Below are 26,236 nucleotides of genomic sequence, written 5' to 3'. Positions count from 1 at the left end.
CCCAAAATGTTAAGTTTACTATTAACCGTATGCCTGGCCAAACACCTACTGCCATTTAGAAGGTACCATATTTATAATTTGCTCTAAGCAACTATTTTGGTTTTATTTCCACTTACTTATATATAGCACATTTAATTTTCCTGTTCAAGTGGTCAGTTAATAATTTATAAAACTTAGCCCAGATGAGATCCAAGATTATTAAGGCCTTGAAGGAATGTTTTGTTTTAATTTTAAAAAGAATTAAGTCTTCCTTAAACTCTATAGCAGCATATCCACCCTTATAAAGCATTCCAAAAATCTGAAGGACAGACAGAAGAATTTTCTGCTGCTACAAATAGAAAAACCACTGTAGACCTCACGAACATTTCAAAAGCAATTATGAGCAATGAAAACTTGGAACTGCCTTTTCATGGAGTTGTCCTCTTAAAAAGAGTTAAAGCCACATTTTCATACATTTTTTTCCAGAGAGCAGTTTACTTGAGGTACATAAAGTGAAACAAATCAGTTCTATGCAAAATAATAAAAATATTTTGTGCTTTTATTTATAAATTAATTCCATAAACAAATTACTAAGCATGACAAACAACAAAGCTCTTGGCTTCCATCCTTTATAGCTAGAAAATAAATAATTTTAGTAGCTATCTAAATTTGCCTCCTGCTTTCACAGAAATAAATGTATTATTACATATCCTTATTTTCAAATTGTCACTAACCTGTGACATGGACTTAAGAGTAGATACCACTTTGTTTTTACACAGAATTGTAAAGTCTTTTAAAAAGAAACTAACTAACTTAGAGTAACTTTCTATTAGTAGGAACTGAACTTCATAAAATATAAAATTGTTATAAATCCTATAATTCAGGTAATTTAATTAAGATTAATCTGTAGGAATACTGGTACAAATCTGCCATCCACAATTAGGTACAATAATTATGTACAGAGAAAAATTTTAGTATGGTCAGAAAAAGTTTTCATATTCTTGAAAAGCAGTTTCTCAGTATTCATTCTGTTTCTGTATACATCTCCATCCAAAAAGAAACAAGATCATCATTTGACTTTTTGTTTTTTTCTTGCTTGAAACTGTTCTGTTTTGTTTTTTACAGATTTAACCAGCATTGATAAGGCAGGATCAATAGACTTCTTTTGTGATGTCTTTTCAAACTCACTCTCTTTTCTCTTTATTAAAGCCTGAGTGAGTTCTTCTTTTTGTTCTCTTTGCCGGGCTTTCTCCTCAAGAATTTTTTCCATAGCTTTTGTTTTCTTGAAGTTAGGGTCTGAAGGATCCAAATTGAACAAATGGGAAGTATACATTGCCTGAAACCGTGCATCACTAACATTTACCTGCAAATTCAAAAGAAATAAATAAATAAGTAAAATAAAAATTAGTAAACAAAAGCCCAGACATGAGGCCAAATTTAGAAAGGTAGCATGTTGTTGGTCATATAAAATACACATCTGAGCATTTTGCACTGAGTTATTATAAGAATTTCAGTGAAGTTTTAAGGCCTACCTTTGGACCATAAGGTGAAGGGCTTGTCATTCTTATTGCATAAGGACAATCTACTTGAAAGGGAACTATAGTGGTCCATACACTGGCTTTAAACTACAATGACTACTTTGACTATAGGAATGATACCCCTTGTTTACAGCATGAAATAGATTTCTGTCCAGCATCAATTAGCCAATCAGGATGTCTCCTGCTGAGTTTTGTACAAAATTATTACACTCTGAGTACCTTTGAAGACATTTTTAACTTGGTGTCAAGATAAAGTAGCTACTGAAGATGACTCATGAATCAAGATTTAACAACCTTGATGGGAAGGAATTCACCCCAAGACAAAGATCTAGTAAGATACAAGCCTTAAATTTATCTTCTACCTTTCTATAAAAACATTACAGTTCCACATTTAAGAGTGTATTCTTCACTTCAGCCAGGCTTTTGAGTATTGCCAGGAATAAGCGTGACCAGAAAGAGAAACATGAATCTACTTGGAGATGGATCATAGTAAGGTCAGATGTGATACCAAAAACAACAAAGAAAATCTCATGAAAAATATTTTTTATGCATGATTATTAATGTGTAAAGGCAGCTCTTATTATAGGAGATTTGACTACAAATCATTACTTGTTTTTTTTTTCATTAGAAAATCAATTCACCAACAACTTCAGTGAAATAAATGTAAAACTGACTCATACAAATTGGAGCCTCAAGAGGCCTCCAAGTCCTTCTTCATGTTAATCAGAAGTTATCTATATACTATACTCATTCTTTAAAATTTTTCTATCTTCTGGGTCTTTTCTTCTATGTTAATTGTTGGAAATCTTTAAATAGTTAATTTTATTGGCTGTTTGTAAGTTTTCTGTAGAGGGCTCAAAGTCATGCATAAGGACTCTGTGGCCATTAGGATTATGTACTCAGCAAAGAGGAAAAAGAAGGAGTGATGGAAATAAGAGAACAATAATTAAAAAAGCATGGGCTACTGTGCTGGCACTATACACAGCCAGAGTGTAACCCAGTATGACATGAATCTGTTATTCCTCTGCTGGGCTTAATGAAGCAAGCCTTTCCCAGCATGAGCATCTCTGAGTGTGGGTTTAACAATAAAAGCTACATATTTTTTAGATATAACATGGCTACCAAGACTAAGTCAACTATTTCACCTACTGCTTATTAACCAAAGAAAGAGTGATTTGATCTACACTGGGGATGACCTATGTTAGCTTGTAGTTTTGGCTCCATCATGAGCCCTTCTCAAGACATTATTAAGGGTAACTTTGACTACACTTAATTTCTACCTCCTCAGTTAACTTTAGATTCAATTCTACCTTTAAGAAACTAATAACTTGTATTCTTGGTTACCTCAAAGTCATCTTCTACTAATTCCTTCTTTTTCATAAGTTGCTTTTTCTTCTTTTTGCTCAGATTCTGGTGCTCCACAATCTTGTTATAATTGAAGTGTTTCTTGCTGTCCTCCTCCTCATCCATCATGAGCAAAGCCATTTCAGCCTGTGGAGAGAAGAAAAAGTTCAAATGTAAAAAAGTGGGTTTCTTTTATCACTGTTATTTTAAGACTGTTATTTATATACTATGAATATAGAATAGAAAACCTCATCAAGATGCTGGCTTACTCACAGACAATGATATGAACCATCAGCCTCAGGGTGGGGAGAGACATGATAGCTTGCTCTTTTTAAGCAATAACACTAAATCTACCAAAAGACACTAAATCTATTTTGTGATGCAAACTGTAGTTTCCAGATGTGCACTTTAACAACAAGGAGAATTTCTTTTGCTTCTGTTGCCTTTACTTTTTCAACACTGACACTGTTTTTGAGGGTAGAATCTTAACATTTGCTTCTGAAATCTAGTATGTCTGTTTTCACCAAACAGACACACACACACACATACATTTATCAAACATATTATTAAGTTTTTTAAAAAATGAAAAGAATCAAACAAGTCAGGCATGGAGGCACACACCTGTAATCCTTGAGGCAGGAGGATTGCCAATTGAGACTAGCTTCAGCTGAGGATGTGGCTCATTGATAAAGAACCTGTGGGTTCAATACTCAGTGCCTACACCCACCAAAAATCAAGTAAACAACTTCATGTACTAGAGAAAATAGAGTATGCTCCCTGACCTTTGCAAATATTCCTATATTTCCACTTTGGATTGCTTCGACTTCCTTTATTTCTGGAACTGGCATTTACCAGTGAATTCTTTTCAGAGCCATTTTCCACAAAGATTTTCATTTCTTTTTAGTTTTTAAAATTTTTACTTATTTATTTATTTTACTTGTTGATGGACCTTAATCTTATTTATGAGGTACTGAGAATTGAACCCAGTGCCTCACACATGCTAGGCATGTAGCTACCTACCACTGAGCTACAACCCAGCCCGCTTTGTTTCTCTTTAAATAATCTTATGAGTATTACTTATATGTAATAAACAGAAAAGAAAAATGTATTTAGATGCAGCATTTTGGCAACCTGTGACTCATTTGTAGACAATGATGTGAACACCAGTCACAGGGGCATGTTGGTTCCAATTCCTTCCTCAGCAAAGAATACATAAACTATGGACCTTCGGAGTCACTGAAGCATAAGATCCACTGCAGTTTTGATGAAAACTTATATAAACAGAAATTAGCATTCCACAAGCCATAATAGCAAAGTCTGTGTTACAGGGTGGATTCAGATTAAATTAAAGCTAACAGTAATATTTTTAGGTTTCAATAGTAAAATTTTCCTAGTTATAGTAAAAATTTTTTAATAATGAGAAGATTTTCTTTTAATCATAAAGGGATATACTCTGGGCTTTAGGCATTCTACTAGTTGAAATTCATTTGGCAAAGATTTTATTTATTTATTTATTTGGTATCTGGGATTAAACCCAGGGGTGCTTAACCACTGAGCCACATCCTCAGCCCTTTTCAATTTTTATTTCATTTTTAATTTTCTTCCTTTTAGTTGTCAATGGACCTTTATTTATTTATATGCAGTGCTGAGAATTGAATAAGAATTGAACCCAGTGCCTCCTACATTCTAGGCAAGCACTCTACCACTGAGGCACAATCCCAGCCCCTTAATTTTTTATTTTGAGATAGGTCTTGCTAAAGCGCTGCAGCTGGCTTTGAACTTGTGATCCTCCTGACTCAGCCTCCCAAGCTGCTGGGATACTGCTAAAATATAATTACATAAAATTTATGTATAAATTTCATCACTAAAATCATTTATTTTTAAAATTAGAAACAATCAAAATTCACATGAACAACTTCAATTAAATTGCACATTTCAAATATCTACTAAGCATGTAATAATGACCACATTTTACCTTTTGTCTTTCTATTTCAGTTTCTTCCTCCAGAGATGTACCATCTTTTGCAGATTTCACTGATTTTTTCTTTATACCTGGCACGAAAACCAATGTAAGACAATTAAAAATTACAGAACAACAATAATCTGTTTATGCTATGAATAAAAATGCAAAATATCTAGGAGTAATTTTAAAAATCAATGTGTCACCTTCTCAAAAGAAGAAATACACATAATCAACAAATATATGAAAAAATGTTCAACATCTCTAGCAATCAGGGAAATGCAAATTCAAACTACCTGAGATTTCACCTCATTCCAGTCAGAATGACAATTATCAAGAACACAAATAAATGTTGGCAATGAGGGGGGAAAAATGTACACTTATCCATTGTTGGTGGGACTCAAATTAGTACAACCATTCTTAAAAGCAGTATAGTGATTCCTCAAACAAACAACAATAAAACCCCACATGAATCAGTTATCCCACTCCTTGGGGTTAACATCTAAAATCAGGATACTATAGGGATGCAGTCACATCAATGATTAGAGTAGTTCAATTAACAAAAGCCAAGCTATGGAACCAAACCAGGTGCCTGTCAACAGATGAAGAGATAGAGATATGTGATATATACACACATGGAGTTTTACTTAGCCATAAAGAAGAATGAAATTATGGCACTTTCTGTTAAGTGGACGAAACTGGAGAACATTATGCTGAGTGAAATAAGCTAGACCTAGAAAGTCAAAGGTCCAGTGGTTTCTCTTACATATGGAAGCTAGACCAAAATAGGAAGAATAAAGAAGGGGCAGGAAGGAATCCTACAAAAACAGTAGGAAGATCAGTGGAGTTTAAGGGGGATGATGGGGAGAGTAGAAGGATAGGAAAAGAGAAGAATGGTGGAATGAAACTGACCAAATATCCTATGTATATATATGAATACAGCACAGTGAATTTCACCTATATGTATATCTATAATGTACTAATTTTTTTTGTTTTCTTTCTTTTAGTTTAAACAAGATTAAAAATTTTTTTAAAAAATTTGTTCTAATTAGTTGTACATGACAGTAGAATGCATTTTGATACACTGTATACAAATGGAGCACAACTTTTCCTTTCTCTGGCTGAACATGGTGTAGAGTCACACCAGTAGTATGATCATACATGTATACAGGGTAACAATGTCTGTGTCATTCCATTGTCCTTCCCAGTTCCATTGCCTCTCCCTTCCCCTGACTCCTCTTTGCACAATCCAAAATTCCTTCATCCCCTTATCCATTGTGGATAAGCATCCATTTATCAGAAAAAAAAAAAACATATAATGTACTAATTTTAAAAAACTATAAATAAAATAGAAGATCAGTAAAACAGTGAAATGGGAATGGGGGAGGGAGAAGGAGAGGGAAAGTACTGGGAATTGAATTGGAGCAAATCAAATTCCATGTTTATATAATCATATCAAAATGAACCCCAGTATTATGTATAACTATAATGCACTAATACAAAATTTTAAAATGTGTGAAAACTAAAGAAGAAAACAATGAAAGAAGGATATCAATATGGATAGAATAAATACAATGTTCCTGGATGAGGTGACAACATGATAAAGAAGAAATTTCCTCTTCAAGTAATGTATAACTTAAATTATCAGCAAAAAAGAAAAATCAAATAATTTCAACAGATGCAGAATAAGCATTTGATAAAATTCAATATTCATTAATGATAAAAGCAATTTCAGGAGATTCTAAATAAAATAAGATAGACTTAAATATTAAGACAAATTGTGATAAAATATACTGAAAATTGAAATAGGGTTGGGGGTATAGCTTAGTGAAAGAGTTCTGCCTAGCAAGACAAGGCCCTGGGTTCAATCCTCCTCCTCCATAATCAATAAATAAACAAACAAAAAAGAAGTAAAATAACCAAAACATTCCTATTCTATGTAAGGAAGACAACAGAACAATATTCTTTGTTCTTTTCAATGAAAAAAGAAGAGATTATTCAACAACAGGTGCTGGGCAATTTGTTTAATTTTGGAAAAAATTAATTAGGTTATAGTCTTACCTCATGATATACAGGAAAATAAAATGCAGGTCTATTTAGAAGTTAGACACTAAACACACACACACCTACACAACAAACCCTATAGAACAGGGAACAGCTACAGAAGAAATATTTTCTTCGCATAAAAACACTGAGGAAATCAAGAAGTGTGGGGAAGGACAAGGGGAAACCAAGCAATTTGAATATATAAACTCTTTAATACCACACATAGAAAGTCACTTGCAAAATGAAAAGAACTTAACTTTATGATAACAATTTGATGGGCCTCTATCTGTTAAGTTAAAACTCTTTTGCTTTCTCTAGAGACAAATATGATCTTCAGCTAATTTTCTGGCTGTATTACTGGGCAAAGCTATGTGTGGTAAAAGTGGCTCCTGATTTAGATATCTCAATGCTCTTGGCTTTCATGGATACAGTGACTCTTTTTTTTTAAAAAAAATTATTAGTTATTGATGGGCCTTTATTCATTTATTTGTTTATATGTGGTGCTGAGAATTGAACCCAGTGCCTCACACATGCTAGGCAAGCGATCTACCACTGAGCCACAAACCCAGCCCATAGTAACTCTTATAACTGATATAAAGTCTGATATGCAAAGATCTAGAAGTCATGTGTAGGAGCTGTTGAAAAGAAATCAGTTCCTATTTGGGACATTATAGAGATGACTATTGAATATTCTGTCTCCTTTCCCTATGTCTGAGCTATTCTACTGAATTGACTGCTATGAAGACTTGCACTAGAGAGAAATATGAATGCTGCCCTGATGTGCCTTCTGGCCTGAATCCCTGTGGGTGCCAAGTGTGACACATTTGAGTCCTTTGAGTTTGCCTAGCAGAGCCTAAGATCCCTGTTGGGTACTGTGCCATTCATCAAGTGGTCTTTGGAACATCTGACATTCATTGCTCACTGATGTGATATGAATTAAAGATAAAGCATTGCCTAGGATATACTCCTGCCAAAAATATTCAATATAAATCTAACCAAATAACTAGTCTAACTTCTAGCTTACTACAAATACAGAGGACAGAGGGACAAGAAACTATTAGAAAAACTAGAACGTGAGACCTTCCAAATGATCACTAGCCTGGGCTTTTGAAAAAGCAAATGTTATAAAGGAAAAAAGCACATGGGTCTTTAAAACTATAATCAACTAAAGAGATAAAAATAAAAGTATTGTGTGAACCCTGACTGAATATGAGTTTGAAAAAAAAGCTATAAGTCACCAGTGTAACTGAAAATTCAAACATTAGATGCTATTAGTGTTTAATATCTTTTAGTTATGTAGCTTTATGAAACACGATAAAAATATATAGGTAAAACAAAAGGCAAAATGTTAACAATTGTGAGCAAATGATCTTTACTGTTAACTTTCAAATTTTCTGTTTATACATTTTCATATTAAAAATAAATGGTTGCCCAGACCTTAAACTACACTACAGAGCAATAGAAACAAAGAGATCATGGTATTGGAACCAAAATATACCTGTAGACCAATGGTACAGAATAGAGGTCTCAGAGACTAACCCACATAATTACAGTTATCTCATATTAGACAAAAGCACCAAAAACATATATAGGAGAAAAGATAGCCTCTTCAACAAATGATGCTGGGAAAACTGGAAATCCATATGCAAAAAAATGAAATTAAACCTCTATCTCTCACCATGCACAAAACTCAACTCAAAGTGGATCAAGGACCTAGGAATTAAACCAGAGACCCTGCGCCTAATAGAAGAAAAAGTAGGCTCAAATCTGCATCATGTTATATTAGGCCCCAACTTCTTTAATAAGACTCCTACAGCACAAAAAATAAAATCAAGAATCAATAAATGGGACAAATTCAAACTAAAAAGCTTCTCAGCAAAAGAAACAATGAAGTGAACAGAAAGCCTACAGAATGGGAACATATTTTTACCGCAAGCACATCAAATAGAGCACTAATCTCCAGGACATACAAAAACCTCAAAAATCTTAACAGCAAAAAAACAAATAACCCAATCAATAAATGGGTCAAGAAACTGAACACTTTGCAGAAGAAGATATACAGTCAATCAACAAATATATGAAAAAATGTTCAACATCTCTAGCAATTAGAGAAATGCAAATCAAAGCTACTCTTAAGATTTCACTCAAGTCAGATGGCAACTATTAAGAATAAAAACAATAATAAGTGTTCGTGATGATGTGGGGAAAAAGGCACACTCATACATTGCTGGTTGGACTGCAAATTGGTGCAGCCAATATGGAGATTCCTTGGAAAACTGGGAATGGAACCACCATTTGACCCAGCTATTCCACTCCTCCATTTATACCCAAAGGACTTAAAAACAGCAATCTACAAGAATACAGCCACATCAATATTTCTAGCAGCATAATTCACAGTAGCAAAATTGCAGAACCAACCTAGATGCCCTACAGTAGATGAATGGATAAAGAAACTATAGTATATATACACAATGGAATGTTACTCAGCATTAAAAGAGAAAAAAAATCATGGCATTTGCAGGTAAATGGGTGGAGTTGGAGAATATTATGCTAAGTGAAGTAAGTCAATTAAAAAAAATGCTGAATGTTCTAATATGAGGATGCTAATCCATAATGGGGATGGGGGGCGGGAAGCATGGGAGGAATGGAAAAACTTTAGATAGGGCAAAGGGGATGAAGGGAAGGGGGCATGGGGATAGAAAAGATGGTGGAATGAGATGGACATCATGACCCTAAGATTTCACTCCAGTCAGATGGCAGCTATTAAGTATACATATGAAGACACCAATGGTGTGACTCTACTTTGAGTACATCCAGAGATATGAAAAATTGTGCTTTATATGTGTGAATATGAAATACATAACAAATTAGAATAAAAAAATAAATGGTTGCTAATACTATGACACCACTTTTTTTTCCAACATAAAGATATCATGTTAAGAATATTAATCCTTAAAGGCTGAAAAAAGAAAAAAGGACTTTATGGCATTTGCTGATAAGTGAGATGGAACTGGAGATTATGATACTAAGTAAAATGAGCCAGAATTAGAATGTCAAAGATTGAATATTTTCTGATATGTGGAAGCCAATCCAAAATAGGGAGGGGGATAAAAAAATAAAACTCTAAGTAAATAGCAGAAAGGAGGGAAGGAAATAGGGAGAGGAGAGGAAAAGGGAAGTACTGGGGACTGAATTAGAACAAATTATATTCCATGCTTTTGTAATTATGAATCCTATTGTTATATTAGAAGAACCAATAAAAAGAATATTAACACTTAAAAACAGAAAACAGGTAATTAAGAGATAAAAGGAAACTGCCAATGAACAGAAGAAAATTATTTTTTCTATCTCACAAATATTAACAGATACCTATTATGTTACAAGCACTACTTTAGGTGCTGGTGCTATTAAAGCAGTAAACAAGACAGTCAAACCTGTCTCATCAAGTTTACTTTCTAGTAGGGAGGATGTGGGTAAAGGAGAAAAAGTTTGGAGACTGAATAGGGAAGCTGGTTTAGTTAGGGTGATTAAGGAAACCCTCTTCAAAAGGTGACATATAAATAATGACCTGGATAAAAAGAGGAGGTAAGACATGACAACACTTGAAGAGTATTCATGAAAAGAGAACGACAAAGTTGTAGCAGGAAGGTTTGTGAGGCTCTGTGGAGATAGGGTGATGGGGATAGACAGTAAGATCAGAGAGAAAGGAAGTTCATATCCCAAACTCATACCTACCCTGATCTCACTCATAACCTTATTTCCTATTTTTGCTAAAAAAAAAAAAAAGAAAGAAAAAAAAGAAGCAATAAAAAGTGAACTTTCAGAGGTTGCCACAGGAAAACTATTGTGCAGGACCATGTGTTTTAGAGCTAGAATGCCAGCGTAAGAAACCTACTAGTATCACTGTTCAACTTCTCGGTAGTTCAACATAGTCATCCAAAACAAAGATGGTAACTGTTACCAACCACACAAGACTATTAGGAGCATTACATTATTAAAATAAGTAGAGTGCTTAGAACAGAGCCTGGTACAGAGTAATCATTGTGTTTTGATTATTATTACTTGCATGAATGAATTGTATTGTTCTAATATGTCAATCTCCTGCCTTCTTGCCACTTCAGACCCCATTCTAGTAATAATCCCCTTTTCTCTTCCCCTCTCTATTAAATTATTCACATTGGCACACAAACCTCATGGATCTTTCAACTTAAAAACCAACCACTATTTCTTTTCTTTTTTTTTTTAATATTTTTTCAGTTGTAGATGGACACAATATCTTTATTTTATTTATTTATTTTTATGTGGTGCTGAGGATTGAACCCAGTGCCTCATACTTTCAAGGCAAGTGCTCAGCCTCTGAGCCACAATCCCAGACCCAAACCACTATTTCTTGACACATTATTTTCACCTGGCCTCTGGGTCACTTCCCTCTCTTTCCTCCTCCACCATATTCTTGGGGTTCCTTTACAGTTTCTTCCGCATGTTCTTGACCTGTAAATATTGTACGACCTTAGGGCTTAGTCCTCAGATCTATAGTTTACTTATGCAACTCTTAACATTCTTTCATCCAGTCTGGTTACTTAAAACATCTCTATGTTGTTAATTTTTAAATTTTTATTTCTAGCTCTAATTCCTCTCAATTCGAAACATTTATTTCAACTGCCTACTTGAGATTTCTTTGGTCCACAGAATAAAACTATAAAAATATATTTGTAGATTTAGTAATTCAATGGTAGAGCATTTGTCTAGCACGAGTGGAGCCCTGGGTTCAATCCCCAATGCAGGGAAGAAGGGGGAAAAAATCCTTTTATTATATAAACCAAATTATTTAAGTAAATTACATTAATTAAGAATTAGCAATTCAGGGATAAAACAGATATAAATAATTTACTGCAAATATTTTTACTGGAATTATCAATGATGACTTGCACTTCTGACTCAAAACTTTTAGCCCACAAGATGCTCTCATTCTGAATAAAAAAAGTGCAGCAATTAAGGACACCTGGCTTTGGAGAAGTTGGCTTCATTTCAATTCTGAAACTGCCACATTCTAGCTATGGTAGTTTTCTATAAAATGAGATTTTAATAATGGCAGTTACCTTTTAAGGGTTTAGTAAGGATTTAATGGCAGTGAATTGGAAAAATGTAGTTAATGTCTGGCACCTGGTGCTATATAGGTGCTTGCTATTATTTTCATTATATTCTTATTATACATAAATGTCTTGGATTCCTTGGTGATCATGCTGATATTGTGATTTTTTTTTTCTTTTCACTTGTATGTCTATGTTAGTGGTAGGGCTCAAAGGGAGTTGGAGTCAGGGTGCTAGAGTATGAAAGATCAATCTCTTCCAGTCTGAAGAGCTGGAAGGGAAGGTTCATTATCTACAAAGCCATGTTCTGTTACTCTTGAATGGTATGGTCCTATCTAAACTGCTGAACATGGTCTTCTTTGAAAAAACTGTGCTCTGCCTTCCATTGTAGAGAAACCAACAATCTCTATAAGTGGTAACAACACTTATATTGTGTTTACTATGTGCCAGGCAGTAGTACTGTTCTATTTACACACACACACACACACACACACACACACACACACACACACACACATACACATACACACACACACAGGCAGTAGTACTGTTCTATTTACACACACACACTCTCTCTCTCTCTATATATATATATAATACAGACACATATATATACATATATATGTTAATTTTCACAACAACTCTATGAGATTTTATTATTTATTATAATCCTTATTTTGTGGATAAGGAAACTGAGGCATAGAGAGGTTAAGTGATTTGTTTCAGGTTTAGTGAGTGAAAGAATTTTTTTTTTTTAATTTTTGGTCTAGGATCTTGCTGAGGGTCTTACTAAATTGCTGAGGCTAGCCTCAATCTTGCCATCTTCCTGCCTTAGCCTTGAGTCACTGGGATTACAGGGATAGGCCATTATGCCCAGCAAGTGAAGGAATCTGACTCAAACCCAATAATTATGGCTCAGGCTCTCTACTGATAATCACTACAATATCACTTGGCTATCAAATGTCATTCTCCCTGTAATAGCCTTTTCAATTTAAAATGCATTTTTGTTGTGAAATAATGATATTAAAGTCACAGAACACATAATGGTGGCTGAATAGCTAAGGGAGGATAGTAAGATAAGGAAAGCCTAATGTCAAGACTTTAGAAACTGCTTCATGTTTATTAAGTGTGTGCTGTACTCATGCAGACCTGTCTGTGGGCATGCCCAGATGAGAGAATATTCCAGCATAAAAGTGCTGCCAGGCTCATCTTAATGCTACTAAGGGATTTGTTTTGTACTTCTTCTAAGAAGAAATATTTATTGTATGTATCCTTTCTCCCTAAATCTTAATTAGTCCTATCTGAAATGTTTTTCAAGGAATGATTTTAACCTTTTCTCTTTGTGTATGCATTTTAATATGTAAGTATCAAGTTTCTACTTTCTTAGCGCCTGAACTCCATCTCCTCTGCTCCTGTGCTCTCAAGAGTGCCTTCTAAAATGAATGGACATGTGCCATATGCAGAAGATCACTGTGTGGCAGGGTGAAAAATCAGGCTGCATATGATTAATACATAAAGGAGATAAAGATCTTCACATACAGCTGCAGAACATAATTTCAAAGAGCCCACAATGAAGTGTTTTGGATTTTATAACAACCTGGTGAAAAGTTATAAAAATAACATGAAAGGAAGATCGCAGCAAGGGAAGGGACCAAAAAAAAAAAAAAAAAAAAAAAAAGAACTTCCAAGATTGTCAAGGCTAAAAATGATATCCAATTTTAGTGTGATGAAATTTTTTTTTGCTCACAAAAATTTACTGTGTGTTAGACTGAACTGTTTAGTTGAAATAATGTATAGAGATCCTTTCTGCACTTCTAACAAGGTCATATTAAGAGGGCACATCTTGGGCTGGGGTTGTGGTTCAGCAGTGGAGCATGCGCCTAGAACATGCGAGGTTTGATCCTCAGCACCACATAAAAATAAGTAAAATAAAGGTATCATGTCTAACTACAACTAAAAAATATATTTTTTAAAAAGGCACATCTTAATTTTTTTTAACTCTTTTGTCTCTCTGGAAAGTTCTCAGACTTAAATTAAATACAAAGTACCAAGGAAATGAAAGCTCCTGTTCTAAAATATTATCTTTCTCAGGGAATCTTTGGGAAATTAAGAAGTCTAGGACTGCTGCAAAAAGTGCATATGAATCAATTCTAATAAGTCAAATACCAACACAGACTCCAAATCAGATGTTGAGTTTTATAATTAAATGAATGTTACTATCCCTTTATGCAATAAATAAATAAATAATAAACTGTCAGAATACATTTATAGAAAGAGATATGTTGCAAACATATCAATCTGTGAAAAAAATCTATAAAGGAAATTCTATCTTCAGTTATTTACAGCATCAGAAAATTTTTCCATAAAAAACTTCTAGAACTTTTAGTTGAATAGTTCATGTGAGAAAAAAAGAGTTTACTATAAGGCAGACATACTATCAGTACTGACCAGATGGTGAGCGGTAAACCCCCTAGTGATTCACTTTTTGTATCAGATTCCTACATTGAAGAATACTTCCCCTTGGGGCTGGGGTTGGGTCTCAGCAGTAAAGCACTTGTCTAGCACACTCGAGGCCCTGGGTTCAATCCTCAGCACCACATAAAATAAAGGTACTGTGTTAAAAAAAAAAGAATACTTCCCCTTAGCAGTCTGTTTATCTTCTAGGGTGATACATTCTGGCTTTGCTTGAAAAATCAAGCAATTTCTCTTCTTCATTTGGTCCTGGCACTAGCCCTGGCTCTGGTCTTTACAATGTATTTGCAGAAGCATGCTCAGATTCAGATAATACCAGCTACCACCTGGCCCTTCGGCAATTCAACTGTTTTTTTGAGCTTCTGTTTATTCATCTATAAAGCGGGACTGAAATATGAATCAGATGACAGAATATAAAATAAAACTATTTGTAAACTGCAGAACACATACAAGCAATACATTATAAGCACTCAGCATACTGATGAAATGAATTAAATGCATGTACAACATTATATTATTATGATGACATCAAATATCTAAAAATGTCAAGACAAAGGACATATTTTAATACTGATGTGTTTTATTTCAGTTCTACTTTTTCAAAAACCAAATGTTATTAAATAGTTTATGAAATTAAGGGTCGGGTACAGCTTAGTGATAGAGCACTTGCCTTGTACGTGTGAGTTTAATTCCTGGCACCAGAAAAAATGGGGGGAGGAATAACTTAAGTAATTAGCAAAACAAGAAGTAATTTCCCTCCATGTTTCATTTCAAAAAGAAAAAAAAACTTAATTATCATAGAAGTACATTATATTTTCAAAACTCTGACTTGATATCAAGTTTGAAGTTTAGGGGAAAAAAAATAAAGAAACAATTATAGAAGATCTATAGTATGCTGGCTCCTAACCCAATCCAAACATGAGATCTGGCATCAGTCAATGAACTCAATATTTTCATATCTGAAAGGTGTATTAAGTTTTGCTCTATGGGATTGCCTAGAGCAAATTTGTTATAATGTCTTTGTGCTGTTTCAACCGTGAACTTGAACTATATATCCTCCCAAACACAAGTGAGCCAAATTCATTACACCTCAAATATTATTGGAAAGTAGCTCTATATCCTCCAAAATCTCATGTCTTGACAATTAATAATGAAGGCAATACTGTGATAAATTAATATACTTATATAAGTCACCTGAGTTTTTTGTATCTATATATTTTTTAAAAATCACAATCTGGTAAATTTTGAACCAAAATCCAACCCTTGTATAACCTACTATAAAGGTCCTCTTAAGAAGGACATTAGAGGACACCAAATAAAAAATACAAGTTCTTTTTTATTTCCTTATAGGAATCCACTTCCCTAAAGCTAAAGGGAAGTTTCCATCTATCCTCTATTACTTTCTTGGATCATGAGTACAAAATGTTAACAACATTTATTCTTCTTATATCTTCCAGATACTGTGAAGTACAAATTTAGTTTATCCTGGGCAGAAAAAGATTAGAACTGAGTAAAAATTTCTCATTAAATCCATCTCTTTGTGCATATACATGATATATATCTAATACAATTTCTTTAAAGTTCACTTTTACCTTCGGTAGTCAGATTAAAATATATAGTATGAGAAAAGATGACATTATTTTCCTATACAGACATAAATTGCTTAATGACAAGGCTCATGGTTACATTGTTAGTGACATTGTTATGTGAATATCACAGAATGTACTTATCCAAACCAAGATGATTACTATGTAATTAGGTTATATAATCTTATGAGACCACCACCCTATATGTGGTCTGTTGTTGACTAAAACATCATTATGTGATGCATGACTTTCTATAAATAACTTCTAACAAATGCTGAAAGTAATGGGAAAAGACTGGATAATTTCAATACTTAATAATTATTGGTTTACTGAATGGATACACAAATGAATGAGTGTATATAGCTTTTTTATAATTTGGCATTATTCAAAAGGGACATCTTCTGCTGGATGCTGTGGCACACACTGGTAATCTTGGCTACTCAGGAGACTGAGGAAGAAGGACATCAAGTTTGAGGCCAGCCTGAATAACTTAGCTGTCAAAAAATCAAAAAGTTAATTAAAAAGAAAAAAAAAGAAAGGGCTAGGGTGTACCTCATTGGTAAAGTATGCACCTAGTATGAGTGACACCCTGAGTTCAATTCCCAGAATCAATAAAACAAAAGGGACACATTCCTTTGGTAAACCAATCTGTGTGGCTTAGCTGGTTCTCTTCTTTGGCTGGCTTTCCCTATTGCTGCCCTTGTTGCACATTCTATGGTTTTGCATTTGGACTGATCTTCAGATTTATATGACCCATCTTTCTTCATTCTTAGCCCATGACCAAAACTTTTCCTTTAAGTGTTATTCATTTACTGATAGTTCATTTAATCAACAGTCTTAGGCAATAACTCTTCCCAGAATGATCTGTTTCTTGGGCCCCTACCTTACAAGCCCACTCAGATTATCTGTACCTTTGTAAATGAATGAACAAATAGGATAAATCCTAACCAACCATGAAAATCCCTCATCTTCCTGACCCCATATATATGTATCTGCATTAGTATTACTTGTCTTCTCTCCTGACAGAAAGAAGGCATCCTGACTCCTTCAAAGTCAAATCCCTCCAAATATGCTCCGGATTCTATCCTTGCCTTCTCAAGGACTTCACCTGTGCATTTATCTCCCCTAGTTTCTGTATATTCTCTACTAGAGCAACCCGAAAAGGATTAAAGCAAGTCTTCAAAGTTTGCATCTAAAAAACAAACAATAAACACCAAACCCAATCAAACCAAAACTCAATTTTTATTTACCCATATTCAGCTACTACTTTATAATATAACTCCTGGAAAACGTTCTTCACTCTCAATCTCTACTTCCTCAACACTCACTTGTACTTTATTATTAACCTACTGAAACTACCTTTAACATGACCCAATGTTCTCTATATCTCACTGGTTTCTATAGGACACTTCTCTGTATGAATACTGGCACATGACATTATCATCTCTCTCCTTTTATACACTTTTTCTCCACTTTTGGTTTACAAGAGGCCTGTGATAATTTTTTCCTAATTCACAGATGTTCCTTCTCAAGTTCTTAAGCTTTTCCCTACTTTCCAGGTAATACTTCCTCCAGAATGACTGAGTAATAGTAGTTTTTGAAGGTTTCACCTGACCGTAGGTGAAACCTCTTATCAACGCTTTCTGTTTCCAGTACCAATGTTTCAAGTACCATTTGCATGCTACTGATTCACAAGTATATATTTGTACTCTGATAGCTCTGATTTCTCATACTCATGGCTAAATGTTAACCTTACACCTTTGGATATCTACTTGACATCTCAAAGTGATTTTGCCCAAAATAGATCTATTTACTTTACTTCCCACCCAAACCTACTTTTCCTACATTCCTAACTCAGTAAGTCTCTGGTCTTCTCCCAGAAACTAAAATCTAAAACCCCAGAGTTAGGCTAAGTTTCTTCCTTATTCAAATACATTAGCAAGTCTATTTTCAAAATAAATCTAAAGCCCGATCTCTCTTTTCCTTCCACTTCTATCAGTGGCATCCAGTCTAAACCATCATCATCTTTTGTTTAGATCTCTCTGCAAAAGAGGTCTCCAATGCCTTTTTTTAACCTGTTTTCTTTCTCACTTCCACTTTCCCCTCCTTTACAATGCTCTTTCCCCAGTTATGCCTTACTCCTCATTCTACAATACTCAGCTTAAATATCATCACCTGAGAGAGGCCATTTTGCCTATCCTCTGTAAACTCCTCTTTCCCCTTTTCCTCCTACGTATATTCTCTATATTACTCTATTTCTTTTAAAGCATTTACTGAATTTTCATAGTATGAGAACTCTTCTATGTAAAAACCAAACATGTGCTAAAAATAGACTCCTTGAGAGATTACAATCTTGCAATTATTTTTATTGGTATTTCTCTCTAACCTAGCAGAATGCCCAGCATCTGGTAGGCAACCAAAATATTTCCTGATACAATGAATAAACACAGAAAAACACTTTATATATGTGTGTGTGTGTGTGTGTGTGTGTGTGTGTGTGTGTGTGCGCGTGTGCGTGCTGATTCCAGAAAACTGGCTACCCCAAGAAATCAAACTATTTAACTTACTCTTTGAATCCTATTAAGACTTCTGCAATTTGACCAGATTTCTCATGCCAAATGAAGCACTTTGGACAGAGAAAAAGGAAACTAAATGCTTTACATTTCTCCATTATAAACTTTGTTTTAGCCACAGGATAAGGATAAAATCCCTCATCATCTAGAAATGATGGCAAAGGTATGTTAAAAAGCATAATATGCTAAGTTTCCACTTCCCAAGCATCTCACATCCTATAACAGACTTTATTCATCTCAATCTCTTTTTCTTCAATAAAATGTCAGTGCTAAAAGGCTATAACAACCAGGAAATAATTTTAGGCAATTTTGACTTTCTTGTTGAGAACTATTCTGGCCCACTGGTCAAGAGGGCAAGAAACAGGGGAAACTTCATAAAATCCTTCTCTTTACAATGCCAGCTTGGAGTTGTTCCAAAAGTGAGCCTTTTGGGGTTCATGTGTGTGGTATAAAAATTAGGGGAAGGCAAATTGCATGACAGTAAATGGAAAATATTTATTTTCAGTGTCTCTGTACTGACTTGTTCAAGTATGGCCTAAACTTTACCAAACACATTGACATATACTAACAGGTAAGAATGAAAAGAATGAGTGGTGCATTTGCAATGGAAACAAGGCTCTTTGGATATTGGAAATGAGATACTAGGTAGTTTAGGGGTTGAAACAAAAAGGGAAGTAAGAAAAAAGCTGGCTTTTACCTATAATCAAGCATGATAAATATAAAAGATATAAAATGAAACAGATGTTTACTGAACAGAAAAAGTTGTTATACCATAATTGCATATATAAATTTTAAAAAGTATATATAGATCAACACAGATTCATTTCATACTTTTAATTTTTCATAGTCTTTGCAGTGAGAGACCTAGAGTGGATGTATTATAAAAATGTAGCCAAAGCACAAGAAGATGACTATTCCTCTATTTCCCTTTCATTCTTTTATAGAGTGCATTTGACTGGCTATCAGGATAATTCCTAGAAAGAAATCCCCATTAAAATATTTAAGTTAACCACATTATCAAAAATCTCCTATGATGTAATCATTCTTTATGTTGACCCTTCCCAATATGATCAATGGTTGGACCTCACAGGATGGTATTGCTTATAAGCCAGAGAGAGCCGAGCCATCCAAATTCTAGCAATTTAAAAAGAATCATCAGTTTACATTGTTTCCACCCATGTCATCCTTTTCTTTAGATTCCAAATGAATACTACAAATTTAGACTGGGCTTACCTAATCTTTTAACTTCTTCAGCAAAGTACGGGTCATTCAAATCAACATCAGGGGGAAGTTCATCATCACTGGTTTCTCCAGCAAGAGTCTTAAAGTTGAATGTAAAAATACACAATTACCTTTTTATAAGAACTATGTATACAGAGAAAAATTATATATATTTCTTTTGTATCAAGTAGTTTAATCTAAAATTAAGCTTTTAGCTGGGTGTGGTGGCACATGCTTGAATTTCAGCTACTCCAGAAGCTTAAGTAGGAGGATTGTAACACATATCTAGCAATATATATACTCATATATTTAACTTTGAAATGATTCCAGACTTAGTCCAATAAAGGGAAAAAGGAAAAGTACAAGATAACCTGAAAGTTTGCACTACATGGAATCAAACAGAATGACTGCTTAAAGTCTTGAGTGACTACTTCATTGACCACTGAAAGATCTACTTGAAAATCTTCCCTGACCACTGAAAGATCTACTTGAAAATCTTCCCATAAACTAAGAGCTTAATCACTTGGAGAGTTCCATTTAAAAGAAATTTTAATGCCTAACTAATTTTAAAGGAAGTTTTAGAAAAGAGGAGAGGTACCATATCAATGGGGGCAGGGCTTTTTACCCCATAGCTTCATTTTACTATCCATTTCTACAAACACTGACCAGGCGGTAGGGGGAGAGAAGGGAATGGGGTGAGAAAAGGGAAAGGAGAGATATATTGTTATGTTGTGTACTTGTGTGAATATGTAACAATAAATATGTGACAACAAATACAATTGTGATATGTAACTACAATGCACCAATACAAAAAGGTGGAAGAGAAAAAAAGAATTTTTCAAACAATACAAACTCAATTTTAAACAATGTGCTGGAGATACAGCTTAATGGTAAAGCACCCTGGGTTCAATTGCCAGTTGGTCTGATTCAGACCAAACCAAACAAACAAACAAAACAGCCTCACAGAATGGAATCTTTCTGTTTTATATCTAGATATTAACTAAACAATGTATTTGATGTTCACATTCATATGCTACCTAAATCAAATACATTGTTTAGTTAGAGTGCAGTATTTGCAGTGGCTCGGTACTGTACAACATTATGAGGCCTGGTGCAATTGTGCCTCTTCTTTCTTAAAATTGGAGTGACAACATGGTCTACTCCAGTGGGTAGCTAGTTTGAGATAATGGATACCAAGAACTGGTGCCTTCTGGTACAGAGTTGGTATTCAATAAATATTTGATCATGATTATCACTGATACCTTCTGTTTCTTTTTCAGTCTTTTCTTCTCTTTCTTCTTCTCTAAAAATTGTTCCCAAGGGGTCAGTTTATCCTTTCCTTCCAATTTGTTTTTGACCATTTCTTCTGCACTTTCTTTAAGGCCTAAGGAAAATTCCAAATAAGTTAGTTTAAAATTATTTAAAAGAATATAAAAACAAAGCAAATATGTTATGCATATTTAACAGAGTAACAAGATAATATGCAACAATGAACATGTATAGAACCTGAAGATCACAAAATGACAGGGAGCCAACAAACTTTCCTAATAACCTTAATAAATCTAATGATGGAATCAAAAGAAATCAACAAACTCAACAAAAAGTCAAACCACTAAGGAAACCTCCCGTTTTTAGGTTCAACCTTTATTTCGCTAAGTTGTTTTGAGCAGCCCTACCCCCATTAATATGGTACCTCTCTTCTTTTCTAAAACTTCCTTTAAAATTAGTTAGGCATTAAAATTTCTTCTAAATGTAATAACTCTCCAAGTGATTAAGCTCTCAGTGTATGGGAAGATTTTTTCAAGTAGATCTTTAAGTGGTCAATGAAGTAGTCACTCAAGATTTTAAGCAGTCATTCTGTTTGATTCCATGTAGTGCAAACTTTCAGGTTATCTTGTACTTTTCCTTTTTCCCTTTATTGGACTAAGTCTGGACTCATTTCATCCACAAATTCAAAATACATTTATTGTGTATCCAGTGTGTTCTATACTTGGTGCTCTGTACAGAACTTGATGACTGCAACAGATCCTTTCCAACTCGGCAAGTTCTCTGTATATAGAAGAGTCTATCAAATTTCTTAAAGTTAAAAATATTTTTCCATCAGTGACTTCAGTTTTGATATTGAAAAATTATTTCTGAAGAAACCAATACATGGCTATGTGCCATGGTATTTAGTATTTTGATCTAGCTATAGTTTAGATCTGTAAGTGAAGAAATATATATATATATATACTGAATCTGTTATAATAGTTTGGCAATAAATAAAAAATTTGAAGCAAAATCTCAGAAAATGACTACTAATTAATTGAACAAAATTATCTTTTCTTGCTTCTGTTACTCAAATGTGAGCCTGTATTCCTGGAAACTACATGTGACTAACTAAAATTGATTAGAAAACCAATCCCCACTATAGCCTGGAAGCAAAGAATTATGACAATTTCCCTTCAAGTACTCTGGAAAGCCACATGGTTAAGATAAAAAGGACCATCAATTCCATATTCTATTTTGTATGATTTAGTTCTTTCAATGCTATAATTTGTTCTTGTATTTTATAACAATCTCGTTCCTATATTCTGCTGTTCTTGGTTCATGTTTCTAGATGTTTCATACATTTCTTTATTTTGTAGACCAATCATATGGAGGATAATCAGGAGATGAATTTCCAGCTATGCAGTTTCCTAGCTGTGTGTTGGTAGGTAAGTTATTAAATGTTTTTAGGCTCTTTATACATATCAGCAAAAAAAGAGAATTATATAATATTCTTTGGAATTCACAGGATTTAGAATATATCTAGAAGATGATGTGGATTGACCGTATCTCTCTTGAAAGGAACATTTCAAATTATTTTATTTATTTTAAAAAAATGGATCCTGTCATTTAAATATTTGAAGTCCCACCCTACGCCACCCATGTTCTCCAAAAATTCTACCCCTCCCCCCGCCAAAAAAATCTATTATCAAAGGAGACAGCAGAGGAGTTACATTTATTTTATTCTGGCAATATTGAGGTCTTCCAGGATTGGTCAGTCCTCAGGCTGCCCCAACCCTTCTCACCCCACTCTAGTTTGGGCCTCAGGTTCCCTGTATGTAAAATGAAGATGGTATATATCAGAAGTATGCAATCCCTCCCTCCCAATGCACTTTTTTTCTCCCTCAAAATATCTCGTAAGGGGGCCGGGGTTGTGGCTCAGTGGTAGAGCACTTGCCTAGCATGCATGAGGCACTGGGCTCGATTCCTGGCACCACATAAACCTAAAAACAAATAAAATAAAAAGAAGTCTGAAACAGCTGGAATGATGCTCTCTAAGGTCCCTTCCTTGGCTTTTAAGCCAAGACTTAATCTCTAAATTTCTATTTTATTTTCTTAAAAAGTATTAAGTTATATGCATACTCAAGGTTATGAAGATTTGTTCGTATGACACACTGTTGGTAGAATCTCTGATTTATTGGATGCCAAATCAGAAACATAACTTTCATTCAAAAATATCTCTTATGAGAAAAAAAGCTCATGTTACTAAATAGTTTTCAGGAGAAATGTGAAAGATACAAAACCAATGTTCACATCTATGGATGATGCAATAAACAGCACATAGGAAAATTGAGAGCCTCATTTTGGAGAAAGCAGCAAATTTTTTTGATAAAACAAGATGATTTTTGATAAAATGATTTCAAATAACAAAATAAATAATTTACATAAATCACATGTGAACCAGCATATAATCAACCTGATCTCAAATTTAAATGCATAGTACTGTGTTAATATATGATATTTAAATAATAATCTATTATATTTTATTATTTCCTCATACATTTGGATTTTATTACTTCAAAATATTAAGAAAGAGATTTTTCTCTTTAAAAAAATTTGTTCTTTTTAGATATACATGACAGTAGACCATATTTTGACCAGAGACTTTTTTTCAACAAGAAAACATTTCTTGGGCTGGGACTATAACTCAGTGGTAAAGTGCTTGTCTCACAGGTGTGAAGCACTGAGTTCAATCCTCGGCACTACATAAAAATAAATACATAAAAAGACATTGTGTCCATTTACAACTAAAAAATATTTTTTTTAAAAAAAGAGGAAGTATTTCTTAATTAATTTTGATAAACAAAACTTAAACTAGTTCAGCACAATGGTAGTTCCGTATTATCTATTTTAAGTAATTACATCAGTGGAGCTATGGATACCTTCAGAATTTGATGAAAGCAACAGATCACGTCCCTAGAAGACTATGCTGAAAAAACTTGCATACTAAGTTCAACTTGTTTATGGTTATTCAGTGATCATCTTGGTTTAAGGATCCTAGGGCCTCTGCAAAAAATATTTACAGGGGCTAAAAAAGGGTCCAGAGAAAAATGAAAAAGTCCTTCAGTTTCTATACTAATTAGCAATGACATTTGTAAGTTCTGCATCAGAGTTTGTCAATTTTAGCCTTATTGACATTTTAGACCAGATAATTTTGATGTGAAGGGCTATCCTGTCCACTCTAAGATATTAAGCAGTATATCTGGTGATTTGAGTAGCCCTATCTATGACAATTAAAAATGTCTCCAGACACACAGAGGGACAAAAATCACCCATGGTTGAGAATCACTATTCTAAACAATGATTAGAGACAATTCTACACAATATTTAAGCATAATAAATACTTAACTAACAAACAGATCAATTAAGATCTGTCAGGAAGAAAGGATCCTTATTTCAAGCCAAGTGTTTGATCTTTCATGTTCAAAAAATATTCACCCTGGTTAAAAATGAATCTCAAAAAACTTTAGGGTCAAAACAAATGGTCTTTATCCTGAAGTGGTTTGTTTGGAAAATATTTACTCCAAAAAAAAAATGAATCTCAAAACTAGAAGGTCAAAATAAATGGTCTTTATCTTTAAGCGGTTTATGTCATTCTTTTTCTCTTTTTAACTGCTAGGTCTAGAATTCATGAAATATTTATTCTTAAGAAATAATATTTTCTGGTACTTAAGTTTTCTTTTAATAACAATAAATAAATAGTCTCTTAAGTTAAATACAATCTTAATTTTTTGCCTGGCTCTCACTTAACATACCAAAATATAGGAGAACAACAAACACATTGCAATGAATTAACACACCATGATAACTTAAAAATGCTTTGTTCTCATTGTCACCAGTAGGTCATTTAAATCTTCTGCCACAGATCACAGTTGTTTATGTTCAAAGTCTTTAAAATATGCCTACCCCAGAAGCCTGCTGGCAAATGCACAAGAACATTCTTCAGAGTTTTAGTTGCATTTGAGAGAAGCCATTTTGTGACTGAAAAACAACTTCATTTTTTTATAATTGTTTTTATCTTTGCACACATTTGTTCTAAAAAATTTAAAGTGTATATCCAAGGACTGCCAAATTAGTTAAAAATAACAGCAATAATCTTACAAATAAACTGTAAAACCCCCTTTCAAAGCCAACCATGAAAGTAGCTGACTCAATTATGACAATAATAATTTCAGCATAATCCATTTTGAATTTGTTTGGCATTTTGCATACATATAAAAAATACTTGTAAGTATTCTTACAAATTCCACTAAAACAAGAATATACCCTTTTACTGACCTTACTTATACAAATGTTTCAAAAGTCTTCAAAGGACAGGGCATGAATAACTTAAAATATAGGTACTGCAACTGGCTTTGTTTATAAACACAAAGCTGAGGAAAGAAAAAATAGTGAAAGCAAGGTAGACAACATGTTTACATCTTCTCATAAAATATAAAGAAAGCAGTGAAGAAAAGCTGAATTGAGAGGCAGGTGATAAAACAAATGCTCTAAGACTTGATATTACATCGTCTGAGAACTGGAGTGACTGGAAGACAAGTTACCAGAGAAGAAAACAAACTCAGGAGTGCCCTAGTTGGGTGCAGTGGTGCATGCCTGTAATCCAGCAGCTCCAGAGGCTGAAGCAGGAAGATCTTGAGTTCAAAACCAGCATCAGCAAAAGAGAGGTGCTAAGCAACTCAGTGAGACCCTGTCTCTAAATAAAATACAAAATAGGGCTGGGATGTGGCTCAGTGGCCAAGTACCTCCAAGTTCAATCCCTGGTACCAAAAAAAAAAAAGACTGGCCTACTCCTAAACCCAGACCTGTAGATGAGAAGCCAGGATGTGTGGTGAGCCGTTTCTGTGAACTGTGGCCGCCATTACAAGATGGCGCTGATAAGCGCCATGGCCTGTGATAAACAACTCCTTATTTTGGGAGAGTTGGCACGTTGCTGTAAAACACCCTATGAGAAAGGTCCACGTGGCAGTTGTGCATTGGGGCTTGATGTGCTTTATCAAGGCTGGGGCGCTCGGGTGAAGTAGTAGTAGTAGTAGTAGTAGGAGAAGCTTCCAGAGACACATAAGTAAAGGCCTGAATAAACTGCTGAAAGAAGAATCCTGTGTCGCGTCCTCCTTGC

General features: G+C 34.2%; 1 protein-coding gene across 3 annotated transcripts in view; it reads right to left on the bottom strand.

The window, feature by feature from the left end:
* Nucleotides 1–520: 520 nt before the first annotated feature.
* Esf1 (ESF1 nucleolar pre-rRNA processing protein) overlaps nt 521–26,236 on the bottom strand; it is a 72,670-nt gene continuing 46,954 nt past the window's right edge. For all 3 annotated transcript variants that reach the window (XM_005320467.5, XM_021723146.3, XM_021723147.3), the window contains exons 10-14: nt 21,072–21,193; nt 19,822–19,909; nt 4,837–4,913; nt 2,862–3,008; nt 521–1,342 (exon numbers count right to left, since the gene is read on the bottom strand). In XM_005320467.5, the coding sequence (XP_005320524.2) occupies nt 1,049–1,342; nt 2,862–3,008; nt 4,837–4,913; nt 19,822–19,909; nt 21,072–21,193 (728 nt within the window). In that variant the 3' untranslated portion in view covers nt 521–1,048. The remainder of the gene's footprint in view (nt 1,343–2,861; nt 3,009–4,836; nt 4,914–19,821; nt 19,910–21,071; nt 21,194–26,236) is intronic.

This window comes from Ictidomys tridecemlineatus, chromosome 5, assembly GCF_052094955.1.
Source record: "Ictidomys tridecemlineatus isolate mIctTri1 chromosome 5, mIctTri1.hap1, whole genome shotgun sequence".
NCBI classification, from domain to species: domain Eukaryota; kingdom Metazoa; phylum Chordata; class Mammalia; order Rodentia; family Sciuridae; genus Ictidomys; species Ictidomys tridecemlineatus.
This window is presented reverse-complemented; position numbering and strand designations above follow the sequence as displayed.